This window comes from Molothrus ater, chromosome 4 (assembly GCF_012460135.2).
Source record: "Molothrus ater isolate BHLD 08-10-18 breed brown headed cowbird chromosome 4, BPBGC_Mater_1.1, whole genome shotgun sequence".
NCBI lineage: Eukaryota > Metazoa > Chordata > Aves > Passeriformes > Icteridae > Molothrus > Molothrus ater.
This window is the reverse complement of record NC_050481.2, coordinates 6,632,749-6,659,719: the sequence shown is the minus strand read 5'-3', so window position 1 is coordinate 6,659,719 and position 26,971 is coordinate 6,632,749. Positions and strand designations below refer to the sequence as shown.

The window sequence follows — 26,971 nt, the reverse complement described above, 5'->3', positions numbered from 1 at the left end:
TAGCTTTTGGAAATCCCTGAGTCTGTGCTTGCAGAACAAGCCTGCACATTTCAGCTAAACAGAAGAAGGAAAACAGCGAGGAATGTTTTGTTATGGGATAGACAAATTTCTTTTAAACCAAGGAAACATTGCTGATTCAACAGAATACAGCTAGAGATGTGTTAAGTGGAAAGTAGGAGAAATGTCTGATCTGGCAAGCAAAATTCAAGGAAGGGGACATTTTTCTACAGCTGGTTGACAATGGTTGCCATCACACAGAGGGAGAGTGCAAAGATATTGCTTTTGCCTTGCCTTTTCTTGGGCCTGCAATGCATACAGCCTGAAGAACCAATGCTTTTTCCAGATGCATGTCACATCCAGCACATTATCCTTTATGAGGGAATGGAATAAGGCATCTCACTGACTTGTTGGGTGCAATCAATCTGCTGTGGAGGAGCAGATAACATGCAAGGGAACTGTAGGATCATCACCATCATCATGGTTGCCAAGCTCCCTGCTGGATGTGCCCTTGCAACTCGTCTCTCTCAGGCTGTACTGTGAGATAAAAAGGAGTAACACAAAGGTAATGCCCTTTGATCATTACCTTATCTGCAGGGAGATGTGTACCTATGCCCTAAGCAATATTTATATCATCTGAGCTGCTTCTTAGGGAAAAAAAAAAACAAACCACAGCTGAAAGTTGCTTTATTAAGAATGAGCAACCTCAATCCTCTTTTGAATTCTCACAAGCCTACTTAAAACACCACTAAAATTAGAATTTTGTCCTTTTTAATTCATTACAACCCAAATAGCTGAGACAATGCCAGTGGTTTCCACACTCACTTTTCCCAGTAGATTGCTTTAAGGGACTTTTATACTGGGAAATAAAACTAATGTCTTGTTTGTTCTCATATCTGACTGGGGACAGCAGAGTTCCAAAAGAAATACAAGAGTTATTTGTTTATGTTAAGATAAAGCCCTGATGTAAGATGTCATCTCATTTATGATTTCTCCCATAAATTTAGTACACTCAGAACCAGATGCTTCTTATTCAGAGTGATTAATTGTAAGAAAACTTCCTAATATCTGGGTTTAAGGTTTCTTAGTTCATTTCATTTGGGTGTGAAAACAGAGAAGAACGAAGTGCAGAGAACAAATATGGTTCCAAAAAAAAAAAAGAATAATTTTTCACTTCACAGTCTGCAGTACTCTCAGCTCTTTTAAGTACAATACTTTAGGTCAGTCAAAACTGGTTTGAACTGCTCATATTTCCTGCTGGCATTACTCAAATAATTTATAATTGAAAATCATTAGTGCTTTAAATGGAAAAGTTGAGTTAGAGAAAAATGAGAAGCAGGGGTATAGAAAAGAGAAGTCTGAGGGCCTTAACAGTAAGAGGAATAGTGAGCTCCAGTGCCTTGTGTGTGCCTATGTTCAGGTTACTTGATGATTTCCTCATCTTCCTCAGCATGAGAATTAGAGCAGATGAGCCATACGAGGGTTGTGCAATCCATACAAGCATAGCATGCTTCCAGCTATTCCCTCTTTTTGTAATGTACCAAAAAGCAAGGAATAATTCAGGATAACCATCAAGCAGGGGGATTCTCTGATAAAAACAGGGGTCTTCTGTAGGTGATCTCCCTGAATGCAAGACCACTATAATGCCCAGAGGCAGAGAAGAAATGGCTTAGAAAGGAAATAAAGTAAAAACTAAACCACTGTCAGAATTGGACAGGAAATAGAACTTCCATTCCACTGCTTTTGTTTAGGTCTATCTTCAAGTATAAGAAGTTTCATTTTTTATGAATCGTGTTAGAACTGCTGGAGTCTTTGTAAAGGACAACTGACATAATTAAACCAACTTCCTCTAAGCAAGGTAATCATCAAAAACCCCTTGATTTCTGCTTTTTTACAAGAGATTTTGAGAAAACATGTTAATAACAAATACCCAGCTGGTCTACAAGCAAGCATTAAAGGACAAGTGACTGGTGCCTTATAAGAATGTATCTTGCATGTTGCAAACTTCTGTTGTCATATGCTATGCTTCTAAATACATAGGTACTTTCCCTTAAGGAAAACCTGGAGAACAGATCTGGATGAACCATAAATCTCTACATTAGTCATAATTAACTGTAGGGAAAGATTTTATCATTTCATGGTCCACACATATCTGTGCATACTTGAGGGGTGGTATACAACATTCCCATATTTATTGCTCAGAGCTGAAGCTACAGTTTACACATATCCAATGACTCTCTACAAGGCATTAGTCTTTGAATCAAACTCCTGCCATTTTGGTACATGACAGTCTGAACAGGAAGCCAGCACAGCTGTTGTGACACAGAGCTCAGAGCAAGTCTAGATGCAGCATTGATTGAGAGGATAGACAGCACTGCTAAATCAAACTGTTAAATTTCCTTACATTATTCACATCAGGAATTGTTTGGGTTTCCTACATCTCACTGCATACATACAGTACCAAGAAGAGACTTCCAGAAGTTTTTTGTGTGTGTGCCTGTTCTCTCCTCAATGTTTCAGTCTTGAGCTGCTCTTTCTCAGTGTGCAGGGCCTCTGCAATACAGATGACTTGTAATGAAGTACTCTCCAACTGCAAGGTGAGCGAGCATCTGCAGTGGATTAGGGTGACGTCAAAGCCATTCCAGACTCTCCATATTAGATATGAACTTGGGTCAGGAAAGAAATGAAGCACTTGTTCACTGAGTCATCCAGACACTTCACTCATCTCAGCCATACTTTGGGAGCAGTTACACTCCCAAATGCGAAAGTGATCTGAAATCTGTTTTGCCAGATGAGTCCAGATGCCTGATAAAGGCTCTGGGAGTTACAGAAGTCTTACTTTCCATAACCAGACCTTGTTAGAGTCACCAACAAGTGCAGTAACCTTTTCAAGATGATGGCAGAACCCCTCTCTAGCACAGACTGTAGCTTCTGCACTGACCCCAGAAGAATGGCAGAGATTATATAACACCCTCTCTCCTGTGGCTGCTGCCCTCTTGAGTGAAGTCAGCCTGGGCCTTATGGAGTCTCAATTCTGTGCTAAGTTATTCAGGAAGGAATACACTATTTCTTCTCTTATGCTATTTCTTTTCAGACACAGAGGTAAAGGGGCTCTGTGTTTTCAAGTATTCATGTTGCAGGCACTCCTTCTCTCAAAAATATGGCTGAGATGAACCAAGGCTGTTTGGCACCATTCATGACGTGTTTGTGTGGGCCTTCTCAGTTCTGTGGCAACTACACCTTCAGTCAGGTCCTGTAAACTGGGCTCCTGGCTGGTTTGCCCCTTGCCCATAAGATTGTTTGGGTGGTTGCTAGCATTGAGCAGAGATTTGTGGGGCTGCTGGAGCCCTGAGGGGCTGTCACTCCACTGACTGGAGCTGAAACACCTCACATCTACCAGCCACACTGATGACCTCTTGCACTGGGGCTTTGTCAAAACCTCAGTCACCATAAATCAGGACTTGTGGCCAGAGCTAAACTTCACTCAAGAACCACTGAAACCAGCTTCTAGCCCAGAGGATTAAACCAGCATAGGCAATTGCTGACAGAAATTTGCTTAAACTCTTAAAATCCTTCAGTGAAGGAGTTTCTGGGACTCCTAACTTCACAAAATCCTTCACTGTCCCCAAAAACACTGAATATATAAGCCTACATTTTCTTCACTGCAAAGCTGATTGCTGTTTTAAGCCTACAAACAAGAACCAAAAATTTTCCTGCCTTCTTTATAATACTTTCCTGCTGTGAAGAGGTTAAATCCTCCCTCCCATCTTATTTTTGGTTTTGTGGGTTTGTTTTCCCAAAAGAGAAAGACTGAATACAGTAAATTCCTCCCCAGCCTCTTCATAGGTCATGTTATCTAACTCTATGAGCACTGTAATGATCTACTTTGGACCCTTTACAATTTGCCCACATCTTTCGGAACTCGACAGGGTACTCACAGCACCAAGATAAATAATGACCTCCCATGTTCTGCAGATTGAGCTATCCTGTTAATATGGCCCAGGGTCACATCTCCCTCCATTCCTAAGGAAAGAACCCAACAGACAACATAAAACACAACCACCTACCTCCTGCCCCAGGCTTCCCTTATTCAGTTTGGAACCACACTCAGCACCCCCAGAACCTCTGTGGCTGAACCGGTGTCCATAAGACACTTCTTGATTTCTAAATTCCATTTTCCAAGTGAAACAGTTTGCGTTACTCTAACAAACGATCAAAATCCACTTGTTGTCTTGCCAGATCATTTTGCATGTGGCTCTTCTACAATGCCAACAATCACACCTTGTGGGCTCTCATTAGTCAATTATATGTGTACACTCTTGCTTCAGTGAGGGATTAATGAAAAGAAGTAATAAAAGGGCATTCTTTACATAAGTGTATGTAAACAGTATATCCAGTATATGTAAATAGTATATCCAGTATATAACAGTAAACAGTACATGTAAACAGTAAATCCAATACTGCTTGGATGTTGAATGTTACTTCAAATTCAGAAAATAATGATAAATGCTTTCAAAGGCTTGTAAGGAAATTCCTTCCCTGGTGTCTCAGAGTACAACATGAGTAGTTTTCCAATCCAAGATAGAATCTTCTGGCAATAAATTGTGGTATGCTTTGTGTAAGGAAATACAGAAACTCACAGGAGATCTGCCATTAATGATAACAGCCAATTTTCAATCCCCTGGGGATACTTTCCTGCACAGAGAGATTTGGTGAAAAGCCTCACGTTCTCACATCAAAGAACACGTGAGAAGACAGAGGAGCATAAGAAATGCTCTATCAGAATGGTCTTAGTAAGGATAAAAAAAAAAAAAGACAAAATGTCCCTATCTCAGCTAGATCAAACTTGTGATTCTTACTGTTAATCTGAAGAGACTGTAAAAAGAGATTAAGAAATGTGAAAATGGTGCTGAAGAATTTGCAATGCTTTAAATGTGCAATATGGATGTGCCTACCTCCATCAGAAATTATGTCTTAATAAAGAGCTGCTGGAATATTTCACATCAAATGACTCCTCTTTGCAAAGCTGAGTTTTAAAGTCAATAGCTTTGAGGAGCAAAGAGTTTTAATGAAGGAAAGTCCCAAGCTTTCTGGGTTTTTTTGATTGATTGTGCTTTGTTGGTTTGTGGTTTTTTTATCATCCTCAGCCTATCTGAACAGATCTTAGTGTTCATATTTCACTTCTGCCAAAAAATATTCAGACATGGAAAATTACAAAAAAGCCACCCACTACTGTGGCTGCAGCTAATGTTTTTTGTGGCTGTAGTAGTCCTTTTCCTGACTCTTAATTTTGACTTTATCTCCTTTTCTTTTTCCCTTGTCCTTGTTTCTCTGCTCCCTTTTACAATATATCAAGATAACAACATATGCAGTGTAGCAAACAGTACTCTGACCTTCAAGTTACACTTACTTACAAAATCATCTTATTCAATTGTTTTTTGAATTGAATTATGACTATTAAGCAAAAAAAAAACAACCCAAACCATAAAACCCAAACCAAACCAAAAAAAAACCCAACAAAATATCATGATACCTATACATGTAATTTATTGTAATTTACTTTGAATATGCCCTACAATGGCCATTTCTCATAGGGAATGACTAGGATTGCATAGAAAGGGAACGATAATTTTTTTCTGAGCGGACATTTTCATTTTCTTTACAGGGGGATTTGCTGCCCTCTGGTGTTTGAGACAAGCGCAGAGCGGTCAGGGAACAGATTAACTTCAGCTGCAACGCCAGCTGGCTCGGGAACCCTCTAATCAGAAAATATCAGGCTCACCTGACAAGCACAATTAAACTTTGCACCGGTGGCAAAGCTTCCCACTAAAATAAGGCTCCATTACCGTGCAGGTGTTTGTTATTATCTCATTAAAGTAAAGCTACATTATATTGCATTGTACAAATGCACAGCATGTGTATGTGTGTGCACCTTAGCAACAAGATAAAAAAAAAATTAAAAATCAGTAATTATCAAAACGGACCAAATTTCACTACCCTATTTTAATACATAATCTGGTTTGTTCTAAGAGAGACTGGGGCCCTCTGGTGGTGATCAACATTCATATAAATCCAGAACTTTCTAAAGCTAGAGACAGCAGTTAAATTCATCAAAGTATGGTTTTAATAGTGTCAGTTACGTTTTTTATATGCATGCTTTATGATAATTCCATAAAACTTTTATAATATTTTTTTCTGTATCAAAAAAAAAAAAAAAGCAAGGATAGTGGGGTAAAAGGCAAAAAACCTATCCTACATTTGCCTGGTGTTCTCTATGTGTGATGTTTATATATTCCGTCCTAATGACAAACACTTATGGTCATGTACAATCAGACAACACTTAAAGGTACTCAACAGAAAAAGAACTATTTAGCATTTCCCCTCAATCTCATTTCTTTTACCCAGTTTGTTTACTCCTTTCTTGGATACTCAGAGCAAGTATCACAGCAAATATGTTTCAAAACAACTACACAAAAGGACTCCAGGAGTAGTAAGATGTTTATAAATATTTTGGAAATTGATGGCTTCTCAAATAAATCTTTATCCTTAACTAAATTCAGGCTTGTACAAACACATGCACAGTGCAGCTGGTTTTTGTAGCATTGTGCATTTTGTGCTGCTGAGTCAACCTTCAGCTAATAAGAGGAGGCCTGAGGAAATAATTGTACACTCATGGCTTACAGACTACTGGTGTTTGTTTACAACACAGTGGTGTTGCTTAATCCCATTTGTCTCCTACAGCAGCATTTCAGTAAGAAAATGTTTCTTCTTTTGTGCTAAAGAAGTGCTTGGGCTCAATATATCATTTAGGAACTTTATAACGTGCAGAATATGTTACTGTTTTACATGACTGGAGACTACTGAGCCCAGAAAACACAAGTGTGCTTATCTAGCGGGGCATGAGAGACAGACATTGGAACAAAGCTTCAGAAAAAACTGCAGACTGAGTTTGTACTGGCAGCAAAATCTTTAAGTTAATATTTTAAAAAGAGTTTGCAATGGAAATATAAATATAAACCAATTTAGGTTATCAAATATGTATTCTTGTACTAACCATTTCAGATGCTCAATAGATGATGATTGAAATTTCAGGTGTGATGCTGCGTCTCCCTTGTTTTCAGGACTTCCAAGCTTTTTCTTTGACATATCCAACCAATGCCAAAAGCTCAGGTGATGCAGGATTATATACCTTGCTGTAATCAAACAAAAAAGAGTTAATACTTCAATTTCTCAGGTCCAAAAGTGCCTTGGAGCTTATAGTCCTTTATTATCATCTTGGAATAGACATTTGTACTTACATTTTACTAATGGAAACGTGTGATTATTAAAAAGGTAGTGTTGATCAAATGGAAGCTTTTAGTTATTTAGCAACTATCAGTTCTGATCTCCCTATGGACAAAATACAAACAAATTCAAGTGCAGAACAGTATCTTACAAGTGAAGCATGAAAATTTCAGTGGAAACCACACTGAAGAAATTATTTAAGACTACATTAAGACAAATGACTGACCAGATGTACAACATTTTAAGAAACGGCTTGTCAATATCAGAAAATCCGTGTGTGTTATTAAAAACGAGAAGGAAAAAGTTCATTGCCATGTGAATGCACAGCAAGCAAAAGTCAGAATTAATTACCAAACCTTCAGCCAGTTACTCGTTCGGGAAACAGTGTGGGGATTTGTTTAATCCCAGAAGGAAACTGTCCAGGAACTGTGGAAAGACAGCCCGGGATTCCTGCCTGGAGCCAGCTGCCAAGGGGATCGAGTGAGGAACGCGCCTTTGCGGCAGGGCTGGCCGGCACAGCGGGCACACGGGGAAGGACGAGGGGACGGCCATGGAGACATTTCTGGGGCGGCTTCCTCAGGGGAGGGACAGAGGCGCCTCAGGGGGAAGAGACACTTCCGACTCCTGTACGGGTTAGGGGCTGCTTTGTGTGGAGCCCCTCCTGGAGAACGCATAAGGCCTCTAGCAGGACGGCATAGCAAAGTTAGGGCCACGTTCCTCAGGTTTTTCAGGAATGACGCCTCAGAATTCCTGCAATTCCCTGACGGCGGGCGGGCCCTCAGCCGCCAGGGAGCAGCAGGGGACCGCGAAAAGCGCGGGAAGCGGGGCCCGCTCCCTGGCTCTCGGTTCGGCCCCTCAGGCGCAGCCCCCAAACTCCCGCTCGACAAGGGCCAGCTGGGCCGAGCCGCAGCCGTGTCGGGCATCAACGCTGATTGCACCAATTACTCTGCAAAGGCACCCCTGGGCCCCCACATGCTTGAACTGCTTCTCATGCTGCTAATAATAAGGCAGGATCAGTATGCCGTGTGCTTCTAAATATCCGTAATTTTATTTCTTTTGAATAAAAATAATAAAAAATATCAAAGTAGAGACGTTATTTCTCCTGCTATTCCTGGCTCAGTGCACTGAGTGGATTAAAGAATTTCCCTCGTTCAAGCTGTTCAGCCATTGCTGCCTATACTCCAGCTTTGCCACCACCTAGTCTGCCCTGTGTTACCCTCTGCACAACCCACGGGCACTGTCTTTCCTTTTGTTACAGGAATGCACACATTACTTCCAGCTGCTGTTTTTCACCCCTCATTCAGTGTAGGTGTTCCCCACTTTATTCCCCTGAAGCCAAAGAGGTTATGTCACAGCTAGCCAGACAATATAAAAACAGAAGTAGAAACCCTGGGCAAGATAAGACCAGCATGATTTCAGTCCCATCCCTAACTCAGAATTCATCACAGGAGCTGTGTTGGACTACAGAAGAAGTGGATCCACTGTCCTTAATTTAGTTCTCTTACCTCATTGAGTCCATACTCAAGCAAAAAGCAAATTGGCTCCAGCTGCTGTGCTAACATTGGCAACAGCTACTAAAACCAGTGTCACCTGGGCTGCACTTCTTTAACACAAAGGAAGAAACATTTTCTTACTGAAATGCTGCTGTAGGAGACAAATAGGATTAAGCAGCACCATTGTGTTGTAAACAAACACCAGCAGTCTGTAAGTCATGACTGTCCAACCAGACCAGAAGCCCAACAGTTCCTCTCCAAACTGTGGGAGAAATCACAGTGGGAACATGAATTGAGAGCACAAGTTTGTTCAATTCTGTACAGATCTTTTTCCTCTCTATTAATACAAAGCCAGAGATTAAGGGTAACAGAGTTAGGTGTTTCCTGGATGATTCTATGTGACTAAAAACCAAGCTTCAGAAGAAGGCTCCCCAGCAAAGCCAGAACTTCAGATACTCTCCCATTTTCCTGCTATGAGCTGTGACTACTATTCTGAGCCCACCTGACCACTGTCTCTGATGGCTTTGCTGCAGCACCAATTCAGTTTAGGTGCACTTTGTACTCAGGATAACTAATAAATATGCACCTGTAAAGGCTGAATCTGTAACATCAAGTTTTACTTAGTTTCCCCATGAATAAAACATTGATTATTTGTGGAGTTTTCCCTTGTGTTGTCACATGCTAGCATAGCAAGTTGTCTTTTGGCATCAAACTCTGCTTGGAGTTATCTCTTCCCTCTTGCATCATGACTTCAGATCAAGAGCCTTGTCTGACATTTTAAATGCCTAAAGCACTTGTTTCAAGAAGTTGAGAGAACCTGGAATATTGAAAAGCAAATACTGAGTCTTCAGTTTTCAGCTCAGTTCCTTCTCACCCACAAAAGACAACCAGATGAGAATATCTTTGTGGCTTTCACTTTTATACAGAATTTTTCTTCCCAATTGAGTAACTAATACTCTCATTATAATAAAAAAGTAATGGTCTCCCCAGCACAGCCTTATATAGTTCTTTGAGTAGAAACTCTCTCTAAAAATAGAAATCTCTTTGACATTGAAGCTCCAGGCAGCAAGGAAACTGTTGCATTTCAAGCTGAAGCTTTTGGAAAGCGCGCTCTATATTTCCTTTACGAGTGTCCCACAAATGTTCAAAATGCATGACCTGTCCTGTGGTGAACGTGGAGCAAACAAGATTTTGTTTGCAGCCGGTGCTCTTGCAGCAATACCTTCTTAGAAACAAGCAATAAAAAAAGATGCAGCACTGGCAAAAGGTGCTGGATTTACAGCTCTGCAAAAATAACACTTTCTTTCCCCCCCCAGCCCTGCCTCCAGACACAACTGCCAGCTTTTCCCAGACTGCCTGACTGGGCACGATATCCTGAGTTAAGCCCAACACTTGCACTGAGGACAACAGGACAAAAACAAACAAACAGAAATCTCACACATCGGGGTAGCAGTTTTTTCCAGTTCTCAGGCAGACATTCCTCTTGGGAATACACAGAAAGGAATGGGCAGGGGGAGCACAAATCCTCTTCATCCAGCCTTTGAAGATGTTGACAACTTGCTCTTACTAAAGTCAGGGACTAAACAAGCCAACTCTGCCAGCATGCTGGAATTGGAGACTGTAAGAATAGGAGGTCTAATTCCTGGGAGCACTAAGTCCAGGAGCATTAAACAGAGCTCAGCACCTCTGTGTTAGACTGGCCTCAGACACAAATGTGCAAGGACAACAGCCACAGTTGGACATGGGAGCCAGAAGTCTGGCTCAGCTTCCACAATTAGTGTTGGAGTAAAACAGCAGTTCCTCAGTGTTCTGACTACTACTATCAATTTGCCATACCACAACAGTTCACCTTCTACCCCTGTAATATTCTCCTGAAAGCATATTTAACATGAATTTGAAATTGCTGGTATTTCCAAATTATGAAATGTGAGTACTGATCTTAAAATCTGAATGAGGAGATGGGGATATTATTCTAGCCTACCCTGGGAGAGATTCATTCTTCATTCAGCCTTCAGTTCCACGGCAAGTCTCAGGCTCTACTTGTAAGATACTTCGGTTTTTGTCTGGTTGGTCCCACACCTGACTTAGACAGGATTTTATTTAGGAGCTGAAAGAGAGATCATTAATACTATGCTCTATGTCCATTTCATGAAACCTGCATGATTGTCACATGTGTTCAAGAGCTGTCTTCACAAGAAAGGATTAAGGGGGTGACAAAGTGATCCTTTCAGTAGAAATACTTATTCCTGTGTATAATTATCTTTGGTTAAAGCCACTTCAGATTAAGCCACTGAAAAAGAAAGATGAATTCTTGTGACAGTTTGCATCAATCCATCTATGGCCATTTTAGAGCTTGATAAAATGGATAAAATTAAAACTAGGAAAATTCTGGAAATATTATTTAAAAATTGAGACTCAGATAAGGAAATCTTCATGACAGATTATAGGCTTTAATTTTTTGGTTAAAAGCACAGGTTAAAAATCTTGCCCAGTGTTGTTGCCCAGGCGTATGAGAAAGCCTACAGAGGGAATACTTTTGTGTCTCAATTCCCTGGAGCTTTTAAAAACATCTCTCAGGAGTCTCCAGCCTCCATTTTCCCCATCATTAGGGCTTCCAGCACAAGCACAGAAACCTTGTCTCCTTTTCTGGGAGGAGAAATAGACCACTGACCTCCCCAGATTTCTGGCCTCTTCCAGGCTTGGATATCCTTGGTGTTCATCCGCTCTCAGAGCCATCATTGCTCTGGCCAGCTTTATTTGAGTCACCAGGGAGAGGTGAGGCTGATGAACATCCAAATTTCCTGATGAGTCACAAAACAGGAGCTGTCCAGGACAGCAGCCAGGCAACACTGGAAGGCCTTCCCATGAACCTAAGTGTTGGCGCTCACAGAACATTCACCAGCTTTGGCAGAGCTTTTCCTCCTAAACACCAAGGTGGGTTGGCCTGAGGCCGCCTCAGTTCTAAAAGGTTGTTTCAAAACATTACACCCTAAGCATGAGGCATGCTAAGGAAATTAAAAGATTGGTAATTGATTCTGCATGCTTTCTTTGAGTGTTTGTTTAAATTGTGAGTGTTGGGAGACTTGTCTGAAACTGTACCTCATGGCTAAAGCTACTAGTCAATATAAATTTGTACACCACCTGTCTCAGATATGAAGAATTGAGCAATTAGAGAAACGTCAAGGAAGAGTGAAAATTCAGTGAAACAGGCATTTTTGAAATTTGGCAGTAAGAACTTTCCTGGGAAGTGTAGGGAAGCTTGAATCTAGCTGACTTATTTTGAGAAGTGGAAGGAATAGATACAGTTCAAGAGAGAATGACATGGTAGAGTTCCACGTGAAGCCCTGGTAAATAAATCTAGCAGCTTTCACACAGGACCATTTTTCTATAGGCTAATTCTAAGTTTTATTTAGATGAACAGTCCAGGTAAAGATAACCAAACAGTCCAGGTAAAGATGACCACAAGCACTAGGAGCTGGAATACAGCCCCTGTAAGGAGCTCTCAGTTGAGTTTGGGCCACTGTTTGATTCATACTTCTCAAATGACTTGGAAGACTGTGCTTTCCTGTGAAGATTATTTGGCATTGGGTACTTTGCTTGTACACAGCACAATAACTGTTTAATGTATATTATCTAGATGCTGCCTTTACCAGATGCTCATGTTATTTGGTTTCTTTGAGCAAAGTCTCTCATTTGTGCTAATACAGCCACCAAAGCCCCCCTACCCTGTAATCTGAGATGTGGCCCAGTTGTGCTGAGCTTTGTATACACAGAAAGCTCCCACAATAAATACGGGGCCGCTGCTTTCTCCACTGGGAGTGAGGCAAAGCTTCCAGTTACCTCTGCATGGTGTTGACTGAATTGCTGCCTCAGCAGTGAGGCAAGTAGCAAGAAATACATCACTGGGCACACATTTCAGGATAACCTTGACATCACTGACAGTGATAGCTGCAGCCCTTGCTGAAACAGAAACCTGTAAGACGGCATTTGTTCCTTCTTGCTGCCTTTGCTATTCCTTTTGGGAGGATGATCATATGGCATGCTCATGTATTTGCAAGCTCATGACATAATGTTAAGGGATTGTAATAAACAATACCATTTCGGGGAATAGACTGGGGAGACTGAACATTTTAACTGTCACTGGAGCAGTTTTGCTTTAAGGATTAAATGTGTTGTCTCAAATCCTGTCTTTCCTTCTCTGCCTGTTCCCATCCCCCCTGCATCAAGAGAATTTGGGCAGGTGACCAATGGAGTGAAAATGAGACAGGGGAGCCACACAGAACAGAGTAATTGATACAGGATATGAGGCTAGGAATGAGTGGATTTGACGAAGTGCACACCAGTAAACTGAGTGGCTCATTTGCCTGCCAGCAGGATGGATTTATAGGCTGTGTGTCACTAAGAAGCCAGTCATCCCCCCTACTGCTACCTCCCCAAAAAACCCTCATGCCCCTCGTGTCCCCCCCCAGAACGTTGCTTAATCTGAAAGGCAAGTCACAAGTCAAAGCATCAAATTACACAAACATGCTTTGGACTAAACTGGGGAAAGTACAAAGACCTCCAGCAGACTAATTTATTTTTCTTTTTTTAAGAAACTGAAGGGTTCAGTTACCTCACATACATTTGCTATTTTCTCCCAGCAACCCCAAATCTAGGCTAGAAATGTTCTCTTTGTAACAGTGTGCATATATTATATACCATCATTCTTTTAGCAGCACCAGCAGGTAAGTACTTTCAGGTAGCTTTTTACCTTTCATTTACTGGTGCTTTGACTGCAATTTTGGTATAAGAAAGGTGTCCCTTTTCCTACTGGAAACTCCCAGTGTATGGTCTTGGAACTGTACAAATACTTCAAGCATATTGCAGTTCCTCTACTCAGCAGTGACAAGAGCTCAGCCCCAGGTTAGGCAGTGGATATACTTATCCCAAGAACTGTCTATTGTAGCACTTGGTGCCTCCAGCTGTTCAGTAGCAGATAATAAAGACATTTTAGATCTCTATTTATTCTCCCTTGACCTTATCGTTGTAGAAATTCTAATCTCCAGGACATAAGGTATACTGCAGTTAAAGACTTTTGATTCTACCTTTATACCAAAGCACTCAGTAAAGCTGCATTATTTTCTCAATCCCAAAGAAGCACTGACAATGCCATTATCTCTCTGCATGGGGAGCAGTGGGAAGGAAGAAATGAAAACATAGCTACAGTGTTCATGGAGAGACCAAAGTTGGTTAGGACTCAGAAATAAGGCAGGAAGCATACAGCCAGTCACTGCTCAAGCAGTGCAAGAAGGAAAGGGGAATGGAAATAGAACAATCAATGCACATCTACCAAACTGAAAAGCTACGGCATCATTCCTCCCCTTGTCACATGTTCCACCATAGCAAAAATTCACTGTAAAAAGTTAAAGCAGCATGACAAAATTTTGATTTTGACACATCAGCTACGAGTATGCAATGGTACACTCCAAGAAAGGCTATGCACTGGATCTGCTGTACAAAATGAAGCAGACTTTAAGTGCCGTACACCCAAGCTCACTGTTGGGAAATCTGCTGTGTCGCCAGCATACCACATCAATATTTCAGAGGTCATTATCTCATCTCTTCTTCAGCTGCTAACTTTGGGTTTCTGCCAGAAAAAGGCAACCGCCAGTAAGATGATACACCAGTACATTAGGCAAGGCTTTTGGGAATTTGAGCAGGCTTTTCTTCTCACTGCTCTCTGAGTCCAAATGGCACAAGTGCTCTGTCAATATATAAATGGCCAAACAGGTTCTGTAACCCTCCCACGAGAGAATGTGCAAGAAGTTCTACCAAACTGCATTTGTCAAATAGACAGTGCAAAGATCTGAACCTTTATGTAAGTAATTCTGACACTGTGGGAAGGAGGAGACAACAGTCATTGAACTGATCCAGAATCAAGAAGTATGATTTCACATGTCCAGTCCAGCAGAAGAACTGGAGACAGAGTTAATCAAAAAGTAAAACAATATGGTACCATATCCCCTCTGCAGGAATGTCCCAGAATGAACTTAGAATGTCCCAGAATGAACTTAGAATGAACTTCTACATGAGCAAACCATGATTAAAAGTCTGCTTTAGCTGTGAGTTGCTAAGTAAAACCAGAACCTTTCCAATGGGATCCATGGATTATAAAGTTAAAAAGTACCTCTGTTTTACATGCCTTAGCATCCTAGATCTCCTGTGTTGCCATAAGCTACAATAATAATATACCAGCATTCAATTTTTTCTACGATGATCTTAATGATAATCAATGCCAGCAGTCCTGTGCATTCAAAGAGTGCTTTCCTACCTCCCCTTCTGGAAAGGCTTTTTGAACATTTAGTAATAAAACTATGTCTGGGCATATTAACTATTTTCTGCTTTGATGTCTTTAATGTTATTTTGTCTCATAACCCATTTAGAAAGATAATTACCTTTACAGACAGACATGAAAGTGGATGTCTCTAGGAGGTTTCCTTTAAGACCAGAAGGAGAAAAGAGTGAGCTGAACTGCCTAATTCCCAATATCATTGTCCTGTGACTGGGAAGAATTTGGTGAGGGGAAATATTCTGTGCTTACCTTACAAGCCAAAGATACTTCATTATTCAAAGCTTGCTCTCAGGAAAACTGTTTGGGAGATAACTTAGAAGCATCTTTGTTTAACCCAGTTAATTAACAGGCATTTCCATTGTCTCACTAATCTTACTGTGCAAATCCTGCATACAATCCCCAAAGGAAGGGACACAGAGACTACAAGGTAAAATATAAAGGAGTTTATACTCATAATGTCTCTATTCATATTATCTATATTTATAGTAGCTAAAGTCACAGCACTTGAGCTGTAGCTCTGGGGCAAGGCTCCTCATTGCATTCCCATACATTCAGAGGAGCTAGGGAGCGGTTGGATCTCACAATCCCAGGGAACTTGCCCTGTCTGAAGCTTTTACTCTGTAGCTTTTTCCCTGACTGATTCTGAAAGAAAGTAGCTTATCTGGTAGAGAAATTCAGTCCAGAGAGGATGAGAACTGGAATCAGCTTGACGCAAAGTCACCTCCAGGCAGCACAGATGGAAATAGCTTGAGCCACATCATGCAGCAGATTCATGCTCAAGTACAGGCATGGCTAATGAAAGCAGACTAAAATTTGGTATGCCAGCTCTAAAGAGGCCCTTTCTAAGAGTAAAATGCATGCAGCCATCGTGGAGTCTGTATACAGAATATATACACCCAGGTAAATCATCCCACTCCAGCTCCATCAATGACACTGTTACCTCTATAGCACTTTACCCATTTTGCTCAAAATGCAATCCATAAGCTTGAGCCCTGTCCTGCCAAAAATGCCTTCAGTTTAGACCAGAACCTGGTATTTCCAATGAATTTATGTGGATGTAAAGCAAGAGTTCTAGGCAAGAATATTTCCTAATTATATGGCTTTTAAAACCTCTCAAGGAACTCCTCTGCTACCATTACTCAGTGAAATCTACAAGTGGCTCCAATTCCCTCCCTGAAGATCTGATGACTCTTTCCTGTCTGCACATCACTGTCTCTCTACTGACAGCTACTTTCTCATTATATACATGGTAAAACAGAAATTTAAGAGCACAGAGGTCTTCTAATTTTCCTCATTTATGGCCACTTTTTCCCTTAAGAGTCATTATTTATACAGCCCACATTATAACTTGTGATGGCAGTGCTTGGGGATGGGGAAGAAAGCGTTAAGGTGGAAATACATTTGGATGTTCTCATTGTAAACCTGACTGAAATCCCCTCCAGAAACCATGGAGAAAACAAGGGATGTGAACTTGTCCCTTCATCACCCCCTCTGATTTAGCAATAGCACTGTTTACCAGCCTGGAGCCTCTGAGCTATTTAAAGGATCTACGGAGATGCCTAAAAAACCCAAGCACATTAGGAGGTAGGCTTAACTTACTGTACAGTCCTTCATATCTAACCCCCAAAAAGCTCACTAACTGAAGGCTACTTGTCTGTCTAAAGAACTCCTGCACGCATAACCATTGCCAAACAAGGCCCTAGAGCCTTATTTATAAACTGTGGCTGAATTAATTTGATTTGTAACTTCATTTTTAATTCCCTAACCTCATACAAGTCAAACTACTTATAGACTAACATTTGTCACTCCGAGTGCTTTTGCTTCCTTCTCATAGCAAAGCATTGTTCATTTTATTAGAGTGACAGATAACTTTCAAATACTTTTAAATACATTTACCAGCCACTGTCCTTGATGTAGGATTTTTAACAGAAGAGATGAAATGCCTTTTTTGGTGGGTTTTGGGATTTTTTAAATAGACTGTCTACAGGAAACACTGATCTTTGATTGCTGAACTTCATGACTAACACTTAGCTAATCAATTAATCAGAAAAAATAACTTCTGGAAAGTATGACCTAATGCCTGATAAAATTAAGCTAAATAGTGAATACATTACTTTATTTATGCTGGCGTCAAAACATATTTAAGAAAAACATGTTAGCCAGATAAATTTATTGCAGCAATTAACAGGCAGGCCTTTAATTGTTGCAATACTAATTTGTATTTAGTTAAGTAGCAAAGCTGAGTTCCACTATACTTTGGATACTTTCACATCTGTCACTTTGTCAGCAAGCAGAATAAAACTTTCTCTGATGTCTCAGATTTTTGATCACTTCATCACTTCTCCTGTCTTTTCAATCACTTTGAATCACCACCTCTTTTATGGCCAGGAGTAGGCCTATTCAAGTCAGTTGACTTCATTGTTATTTCTGACACATAAAACCCATTTAACTTGGATTCTTAACTTAATTATACTTTCTCTCAAAATTAAGGTATCTGACGGTAAATAAAAAAATAGATTTAGAAACATCCAAACTGTATTCAGGGTATCCAAGTTATAGTGCAAGTTATTTCTTTTAGAGAGAGTATGACTTGTGAAAGGAGTGCCTCAAAGACTTACTGCTTTAATATTAGTATGATCATCAAAAGAAGCAGCAGTGTCTCTCCAGCCCCACTTTCTTGCATACTGACCCCTATTTTCTCTGCTTCTTTAGCATTTCATATCTCTGGCAATACAACAGAACAATGAAAAAACCCTCAATACAAGGCACATTTAAACAATGCCACTATATTAATAGTTAGTTAGTTAGTTAGTTAGTTAGTTAGTTAGTTAGTTAGTTAGTTAGTTAGTTAGTTAGTTAGTTAGTTCTACACAGTAAGGGTACTAATCCCAAGATTTAGGTTAATGATTACTTTAAAAAGGCTTTAGATAGAAATTTATTAAACACATTTCTGCAAGACATCAAAGGGCACAGTTTGCTACTGTAGTAAAAATTACTTCTTTAAAAGCTGGCTAGTTGTTGGGTCTGAGAAGGTAACATTAATCTGGGGAATCATTATTCAGTAAGGGTATAACAGCAGCCAAAGGCCATGTCCTTTGTTATTGATGTTTAATCACCAGTTTAAAAGAAAACAAAAAGGTCACTGCTGGTAAAGTTTGCAGTTGACATAACTAAAGTAGTAAACAATAATGAGGATGGACAACTGATCTAGAGAAGTCCCTTGCCTGGTAAGCCTTGCTATTTTGGGCAACATATTTCATCACAGCAGAGCACAAGGCCAGCCACCAAAGACCCAAACCTACCACTGAGGACACACATGTAAATAAGGTTCCAGGAACCAGCTTCAAACCTTGAGGGGCAACAGCAGCTCAAATGAGGCTTCAGGATCAGACAGGAGATCCAACTGAATAGGCTCTTCCAGAGGTGACCCCTCAATGGAAGAAACGACTCTGTTTGTATGAGCAAGGTGCCTGAAATGCAGGGAAGGATATTTCCACTGGCAGTGGCAGTATTTCCTGTTCTGCTGTTTGTAAGCTGCTGGCAAACTGAAAAAGGATGAGTAAATAATTCTGAAAATAACTCATGGTTTTGGAAAGCTTGCTTTAAATTCAAAACTTTGCAGTACAAATATATGTATACTTTAAAACTACATAAGTCTTATTTTATTAGATAAAATTTTAGGCTAAATGGATTGTGCTCATGGTCGCAGTGCTCATTTCCTCAGATTGCTTGCTCACTCAGGCTATACCTGCTGCACAGCACTTAGACACATCCCAGATAAAAGTGTGTACTCCTAGCTCCAGAATAAATTAACTCCAGGACAAGATTAAGATACACATCATCCTTAACAAAAAGCACTGATAAAGATGATGAAAAGATGATGAAAAATCCTAATAATTCCTCATTGTGCCATTAGAGAACCTGGACTGCAGAGTGCCCTCAAGTCCATTTGCCTGACTTTAAACTCCAACTCGCTGACCTTGTTACCAGGTTCAACATACCTCAACCCTCATCTGCTTATTATAGGGCTCAAACATGCACCCAAAATCATCAGCTGGTCAGCTGAGCCCCAGTTGCTGTCTGTGCATCCACTTGTAGCCACAGTAAGTAACAGGTGCATCTACTCCAGCTTTTTAGCTTCATTGGGATAACATTTTTGAAGCAAATTTCTCTGTTATTCCTGATTTACCATACTTTGTTTCATAGCATGGAACAGTTCTGGGTTGTAACTGGAGTGCTTTCAGATTAAATCAAAGGAGATCTAGTTATGTGGGAAGGAGCCTCCAGTTGGCAGAAGGAGACTTGATCTAGTTTAAATTAAAAGCACTACAGTATACCTAGGATGAGGGCTGGGCCCTCCCATTTGCTTTCTCTAAAAATGCATTTTCCCCACACTGCCATGAGCACAGCCACTGTGTATCCATCCATTTATTCTTTACTGGTGAAGAAACTGACTGGAACTGCCCCATGCTCTGAGCATCCATGGCTACTCCAGCCCCAGAGGCATCCCACAGCCACCACCAAAGCTCCTGTCCTACACTTTCCCCCAGGTGTAGAACATCTCCCTGTTCTTTGGGAGATGATCTCTCACCAGGCCAGCACAGCACCCAGACCTTGCTCACTCACCTTTTCCACCTGAAGTCTTCACAGATCCTCCTGAGCAGCCTCTGGACAGCCCCCAGTCCCTGCTGCCTCTGAACTGGTGCCGGGGGTCCTGGATTGCCTGGGGTGCTCAGATAACAGTGAACACCCAGGCCAAGTTCTTTGCATAGCATGGAAGAGTTTTCTCCTAAGTTTAATATTTCTGTGGATGTGAGGAATCGCTCAGCACTTGACATTTTAATCATCAAAGAGCACTCCTGATAGTGGGAAATTCTAGATACAGGAGAAATCTGGGAATAAAAAGAAATTACTCTTCAGGTACATGAATAATAAAGAGTCCTGACTGAGGGGGAGCAGGAAATAGAGGCAGCACCAGCTGAAAATGGAGTGGAACTGTTCAAGGTGCCCACTAGCAGCTGGTATCTTGACAGGTTCAGCACTAACAGCACCAGCCCAGTTCTGCTGTTTTATACTGGTATTGCAGACATTGGAAAGCAAAGAAAATATTTTCAAGCTTATTTTTCTTTTGGTGAGATCTCATTCAAAAAAATTTATTGGGAAACTCACATTTTCTTCCTCAGAAAAACTTCAAGTACAAAGAAGTAGCAAGTACCTGAGAAAGCCAGGGCTGCACTCAAGAGCAATCACTGGTTTTATAAGAATCTCTCCTGCTTTACATCCAAATAACCTTGCCTTAAGTCCCCAAAAACTGGATAAAGGTTTCTTACTGTTCCCTGTGTGACCAAGTTGCATTTCTGCTAACAGAAGCAGCTTTTGTTTCCCAGTGGGCTCCTCAAAGACTTTCTGCCAAAACTTTGAGAGAAAACTATCCACTGAACACATATTTTACCAGGGAAATCTTTCTTTCCACAAATCTTCTTGGAATTTTGTTGTTGTTGTTCTGGGTGGGTCTTCTTTCTTTATTATTTATTTATTTATATTATTTTTCCCAGAAATCTGAAAAGTGTTGGTTTACATGAGTACATTTTTATTCATTTTTGTGGGTTTCCAGTGAAAACAAATAAAGAAAGCCAGAAACAATTGCAGCTTGCCTGGCAAAGCAGTCTACATATTGTTGGGTAAGTGGGTGTTATGCTGAGGCTGAAATAACATGAATGATGATGGAATATTCTATCCTAAAAGCAAACTGCTATAATTTACCACATAATCTGCCCTTGACTATTTTCTTCTGGGTGCTCTCCCTTCCATTTTATTACCCCAACAGAAACATAAAAAAAAAAAAAGGTTAATACCGAGGTGATTTTATACAGATATTGTTCAAATTTGGGAGGGTGTTTTTGCATGCAGTTTCATATTTCTCAGAATTGTGATCTCTCAACAATTCACAAGGCAGAAAAAATGGACTGAGAGAACCTTTTAAGAACTTTGAAAAGAAAATCAATCTATCTCCTTGTCTGTTGTTTCTTCTTTTTAATGCTATCAAGGAGTCCCTCAAACACTAAATAAAGAAAGAGAAACAAGTTCTCTTCTCACAGTGTAGGTATCACATTATGCTGTTTTGGAGTTCACAGGTTTCTATAATGGGTGTTTATAGATTTTCTGGAAAAGGCTCACTCAAAATTCTTCATGGCATCTACATTAAATATTTACATTCAGGCCAAGAATGTCTTGTAAAATTTTAATACCATACCCCCCTATTTAAAAAAAAAGACAGTAACTAGACCTCATCCCGAATTCTAGCTCTTATATGAAACAAAACCTTCCAAGCACTGTCCAAAGTGTCATTTCTTCCCAAGGCACAAGGATGTTTATGCTCTTGTCCAAGGGGAGATAAACAGAGCAGCATACCACTCCATATTTGTAAATGTTAACTCTGCAAGGTAGAAACTGGCTTCTGTATGCACCAGGCTTCTGTTCCTTCACTGCTGCAAGAGCCATAATGTGACATATAGGAATGTGTAAGTTGAAACAGCAGAGATAGACACGGTGGCCCTGCCACAGAAAAATGTGCAGTCTTACTGTTGTGGCCCACATCATCCTGACTCCAAGGAACTTCCCTTCAGAAATGTATCTTAGGTACCAGCCCAGTGGCTTAATAGAAAATCTGGGACAATTCCATGAGTCTGCAGGGCAGTTCCACTCTCAGGTCCAGAGTATATCAGAAGTAGCTTTTCTACAGTGAGTAGGAACTGATTCTGCTACTGGGAGTGTGGTAGAAATGCTACTTCTCTAAAAAATTTCAGAAAACACTGTAAGAATTAACAAGGGAAACATGCTGAATGAACTGGATGTGGTATAAGGCCAAAGTACTCACACCAACAGGTGAAATGGAGCTCAAAGAACTCAAGGCCAGCCTTTTTTTGTGTATATGTCATTCCAAAATAGACTTGTGCAAGAATCCTGGTTAATATAACACACTCTTTGCCAAATATGTACTTTAAAAATAGCCATCAACTGTAGGCATACCTTGAGTGGTGTTAGAGCTGTCTGGGTTTTGTTATGCAAAGACTGTGATAAGTTATAACACACTGCCAGTGGAAAAAGGAGTGAAAATGAAAAACTGAGCTGCACAGGATTCTTGATGAGAACTTAACAGGGAAGTTTAGACCATAACAGGCGGGCTTTAATAAATCAGGGCACTTACTCACATGACTAAACATGGATTTAGGATCTCCAGGGATGCAGATGTCTTTAGTTTGGAGACTAAAACTACAGTTGGGCTTCTAAGGAAAAAGTGACCAGCATGTAGGTATTGATACTCTGCCCAGAGAGGCCTGAATTTACAGACTCTTCTTTTACAATCTCAGTGCAGATTTCAGCTCTTAGTAGTCTCCACTTTCAGAGAAACTAATGGGGCAGTTTTTTGCAGTTGTGCTAAACTGTGATCAATTGATTGTCTGTCTCAAACTTCCATGTCTCCCAGTTTTAAAATAATTCATCCATCCTGTTTGACACCTAGCTCACAAGCTCAGTAAAGCAGAAGGTTTTGTATTATTAGTGGCCAGAATACTATTAACCTCAACTGAGGCAAGTTATTAATTTGTGTTACTGTAAATTTGTTTATGATCACTATTATCAGTCCTTTTTCACAGACAAAAAGTATGCTGAGGACATGGTTGCTGCTGTTTTCAAATAAACACTCATTGTGCAATTTGGAATTTTTCTTTGACTCGTTGTAGGTTCGCAGCAAAAGCAAAGCAGCCAAGGCTGGACTGTGTGAGGGGGATGAGGTGGTGTCCATCAATGGCAAGCCTTGTGGAGACCTGACCTATGCTGAAGTCATTGTTCTGATGGAAAGCCTGACTGACGTCCTGCAGATGCTTATCAAGAGGTACAGGAATGCTCAGGATGCTTTGGTGCAATTCAGTGAATCACCTGGAAAATGCTGGCTTTGTTTTGCAGACTTATACTGAGAGGTTCTGATAGTCCTGTTGTTAATGTCTGTAACTCTGCTTGGATGGAAAAGGAAGACAGAGAATTTGAGCTGAAGGAATTAATGTATATAATTTGAACAGCAGCAGTCAGGCACAGAATTAATAGTACAGTCTCCAAATGTAAGTATTAATACCTGCAAGGTGTCTACTACCATATATGCATACTGCAGAGCCTTGAGTTCAGTTATTCCCTGCACCCCTTTGAAGCAGTGAAGTGTTGTTATTCCCTACAGATAGGGAAGTGAGGCTTACATAAAACAAAGGCTGTATAGATGGAGAAACTGTGCTACCCAGATAGGCCTTGATGATGACATGGCAAATGGTCTTCTTGGGTGGCAAAATGTGTTAGTGGTCAGGAGGAGGAGAGGGTCTGGAAGTCATGAGTTCTATTTCTGTAGCTGTTATCACCTCACTAGGTGAGGTGGGGGAAGTCACAGCTCTCCGGGTCTCGGTTTCTGCCTTTGCAAAATAGTGAGAGGGAATTTTAGCTTTTGAAAAAGCTTTGAGTTTCTTAGAGCAGAGATGCTTCATGCAAACTTGCAATCAGGCCAGCATTACTGCTCGCTGAACATCAGTCTATTCCAATGCCTGTTCTGTAATTGCCATCAGTGTAATAAAGGCAACCTGAGTTCAGAGCCACCTACAGTAAAGCACATTCTCCCCAGACTGTGAATTCAGACAGGATGAACTCTGAGTTGCCTTCAGTGGGGGTAAGAAGAGGGAGAAAATTCTTGAAACTCCCACACTCCTTGTAAGGGCTTAAGGCTCCCCCCAGAGCTACTGCAGCTCCCTCTCACAGGCAGGACCAGGAAAGGATCAGAATTCATCATGACAGCTACCAGAGCAGTGTCCCTGGAAAGGCTGAAAACAGGCACTTGTCTCTGGTTACCAGGATGTCTACACAGCATATGGAATTCCTCATGATTCCTGCAACCTGCACAAAGGAGCTTTCCTCAAGTGCTTAGCAGTTCAAAGTGACAGTCTGCCTTCAAAACGAGATGCTCTCAAGGAGTGCCCATTTTATTTATCACAGACATTTTGCATGGCCTCTGATACATGTTGTCTGGGGCTGAGTAATGGATCAGTGTGACAGGATCAGGGGGACAGAGGTAGCTGAGGATTAGATCTTACCTTCCCCAGAGTGCACAGCTCCTGCTCCTGGTTCAGCAGGGGAGCAGCTGAGTGTTCCTCATGTGATAGCTGCATTCTTCTGGTTTTAATTCATAACGTGGCTATTGGAGCTGCACTTGTAAGAATGATATTTGTGGCTGACCAGCTGTCTTCTCTTCAGCCATAGAAATAGCTCCACATACTTTGACTCCTGCCTGTTGCTGTTCCATAACTGATATTTCAGTTGTCTGAAGGCCACAGGATGCTGCAGCTGAAAGGGACTCTCCATTGCCCCTGTTAGAATGCATAATGAACAGCAAGGCACGTCCTGAAAATATGAGAATATCAGAAAATATCAGAGCCAAAACGGAGTGTTTATACCATATAATTCAGGATTTCATGGACTAAAACCATGTCAGAAGTTTTAGGAAAATTGGAGTTGCTCAACACTCTGAAAGTGACTCAAATGTTCTAAAAAAATTCATTGTTTGAATTGATTCATTGAGAATCTTTAAACTTCTTCTCATTAGCTCACCTCTCCCAAATCCCAGTCCTTGCTGTCTGTATCTTCCCAGGTATGAGAGAATGGACTGAAACACTTCTCTTCTGCTCCCACCTCATTTGTGGGTACTATTCCTCTCAGCACAACCCCCAGAGGGATTTTTCAGGAAGTGTCTGAGCGTCCTTTGAGAGCAATGAGAAGCAAATCCTTCCTTTCCTTAGCAGCCACCTCAAGAAAATGCTGGAAACCATGAGGAAAGAGTAATTTAAGTGGTATTCCACTGCTGATCTTTACATCTAAGTATCTTTTGTTAGCAGGGAAGAATATTTTCCATTGGAAAGTCCCTGAATTTTTTGCATGAAGGATGGATTTTCACAGGCATTAATTGTTGACCTAATTCTGCTCTTACAAATCTTACTGAGAGGAAAATTGGGCTTTTAAAATAGTTTTTAAAATGCTACTTGGCCTTTGATGTCTACCAAAAGTTTTCCCAATGCCGTGTAAGCCACAGTGAGTTAGCGACCAGCAGCAGTGCCCAGAAAATGCTGGGTTTACAGGATGAGAGGAAAGCGACACCCTGCAGGGCGGGCACTCCCAGATGCCGTGTGGGGGAGCTTCTCTCTGACCTTCCCGGCAAATGCTGGGCAAATGCTGAGCAGATGGATCCGGGAAACATGGAGAGAGGGGACAGACACTGAAAGACCAGCCTGGCCTTCTCACATCAGTGTTAGCGGCTCCTGGGCTACTGCTGAGTCTGGAGAGAACATTTCTAGGGGGAAGAAGGGAGTGCTCAGTGCATGCCGACATGAAATACTCCATGTAGGGAGTAAAAACATGAGCCTATGACAAACCCTGCCGTGCTGACTCCAGGAGTTCTGCTTCCTTCCTGGAATTACACCAGGGCTGTTGTTCCTGCAGTGAGCTGGAAAGGCCTGAAAAAGAAACAATCACTTGACAAAACAGAATGTGAAACTACAAAAAGAAATCATTCCCAGTATTCTGCCTTTTGACACAGGATGCACAATTATGTCTATATAGAGTAGAAGTATATCCATACGTAGCAAGGGCCTTGTAAGGTGGAAATCTTTCTCTCCCACACACGCACACAATCATTCAACTACCAATAAAGGCTAACATTTAGCTGGCCCAGCCCCCAGTCCATATCTTAGAAGGAAATGTTTACAGATTTCTGTAATTTATCTGTGCTCGGGAGCACTACAATTGATCATCCAAGCAGCACCGTCCGATGGGATCCAGCAGCACTCACAAGGAGCTCCCTAAATGAAAATCTGCCTGACCTTTACCAAGCCCCATATGTGGTGAAATGGATGTTCCCCCTCTCGTGCTATTTGAGGCAGACCCAGGCTGCCACAAGCAGTGAGCTGCATGCCTGAAAAGCAAGTGATATTGAAGTTTCTTCAGCACACTGACAGATTCATTCCTTCTGCTGCTTCTTCCAGCCTTTATTTCTAGGGGGTTCCAAAGTTTCACAATAGCCAGGGCTGCTTTTGCTCTCAAAAACCTCCCTAGTACTTTACTGAGGACACCTACCACTTCCCTCATTTGAAAAAGTGCTTTCCTATCTTCTAGCAGATACAAACTCTAAATAACATGCTGCAGCCTTGCTGTACAGAGAAGATTTCTCCTCAAATTAATAGTATGGTCCAGAGTACTGAAAGAAGGTGCTAAAGAGTACACCAGGTGTCATAAGAGCAGTACATCATCTTAACTGGGCCAGAGGAATTAATAGTTCAGAAAAAGGAGCTACACTGACATATATTATAGGTTTTGTAAGTGAGAACAACAATTTCCAGCTGGAAATAGTTTATTTTTAAATAGGTAGGGAATATTGTATAGGTCCACTACCCTTTTTTCATGGATCACCAGAATAGGCCCAGAATATTTCAATTAATCCATTATATATAAGGATGATGATCTTCTCAGGAATTCTTCGAATGTGTATTTCAAATATTCATTTCCCTCCCTCTGATCCTTATCCAGTACTTCTCTATTCCTTAGAGAGTGTATGATTTGGGACAGGAACCACATGCAAGGATGGTGCCTAAAACAGTTGCAGGAGTGGCTACAGAGCCAAAAATTGGCCACTCCTGTGGTGTCATGCAAAGTCAGTTTTCTCACGGACGTGTGAAATATGAAGAAGTATTGTCTCAAAAGTCTCAGCAGCATTTCTCTGGAAACCCTGTAACAGGAATGTGTCTGTGAAAGCACACTGATGTTAAGAAAGATACAATTCCAC

At 41.0% G+C, this 26,971-nt stretch overlaps 1 protein-coding gene across 1 annotated transcript in view; it reads left to right on the top strand.

Annotated features, from left to right (window-relative positions):
• Nucleotides 1-26,971, top strand: part of SYNPO2 (synaptopodin 2) — a 75,697-nt gene that overhangs the window by 29,567 nt on the left and 19,159 nt on the right. Inside the window, exon 2 of the mRNA XM_036383060.2 lies at nucleotides 22,848-22,999. Coding sequence (XP_036238953.1) covers nucleotides 22,848-22,999 — 152 coding nt within the window. The remainder of the gene's footprint in view (nucleotides 1-22,847; nucleotides 23,000-26,971) is intronic.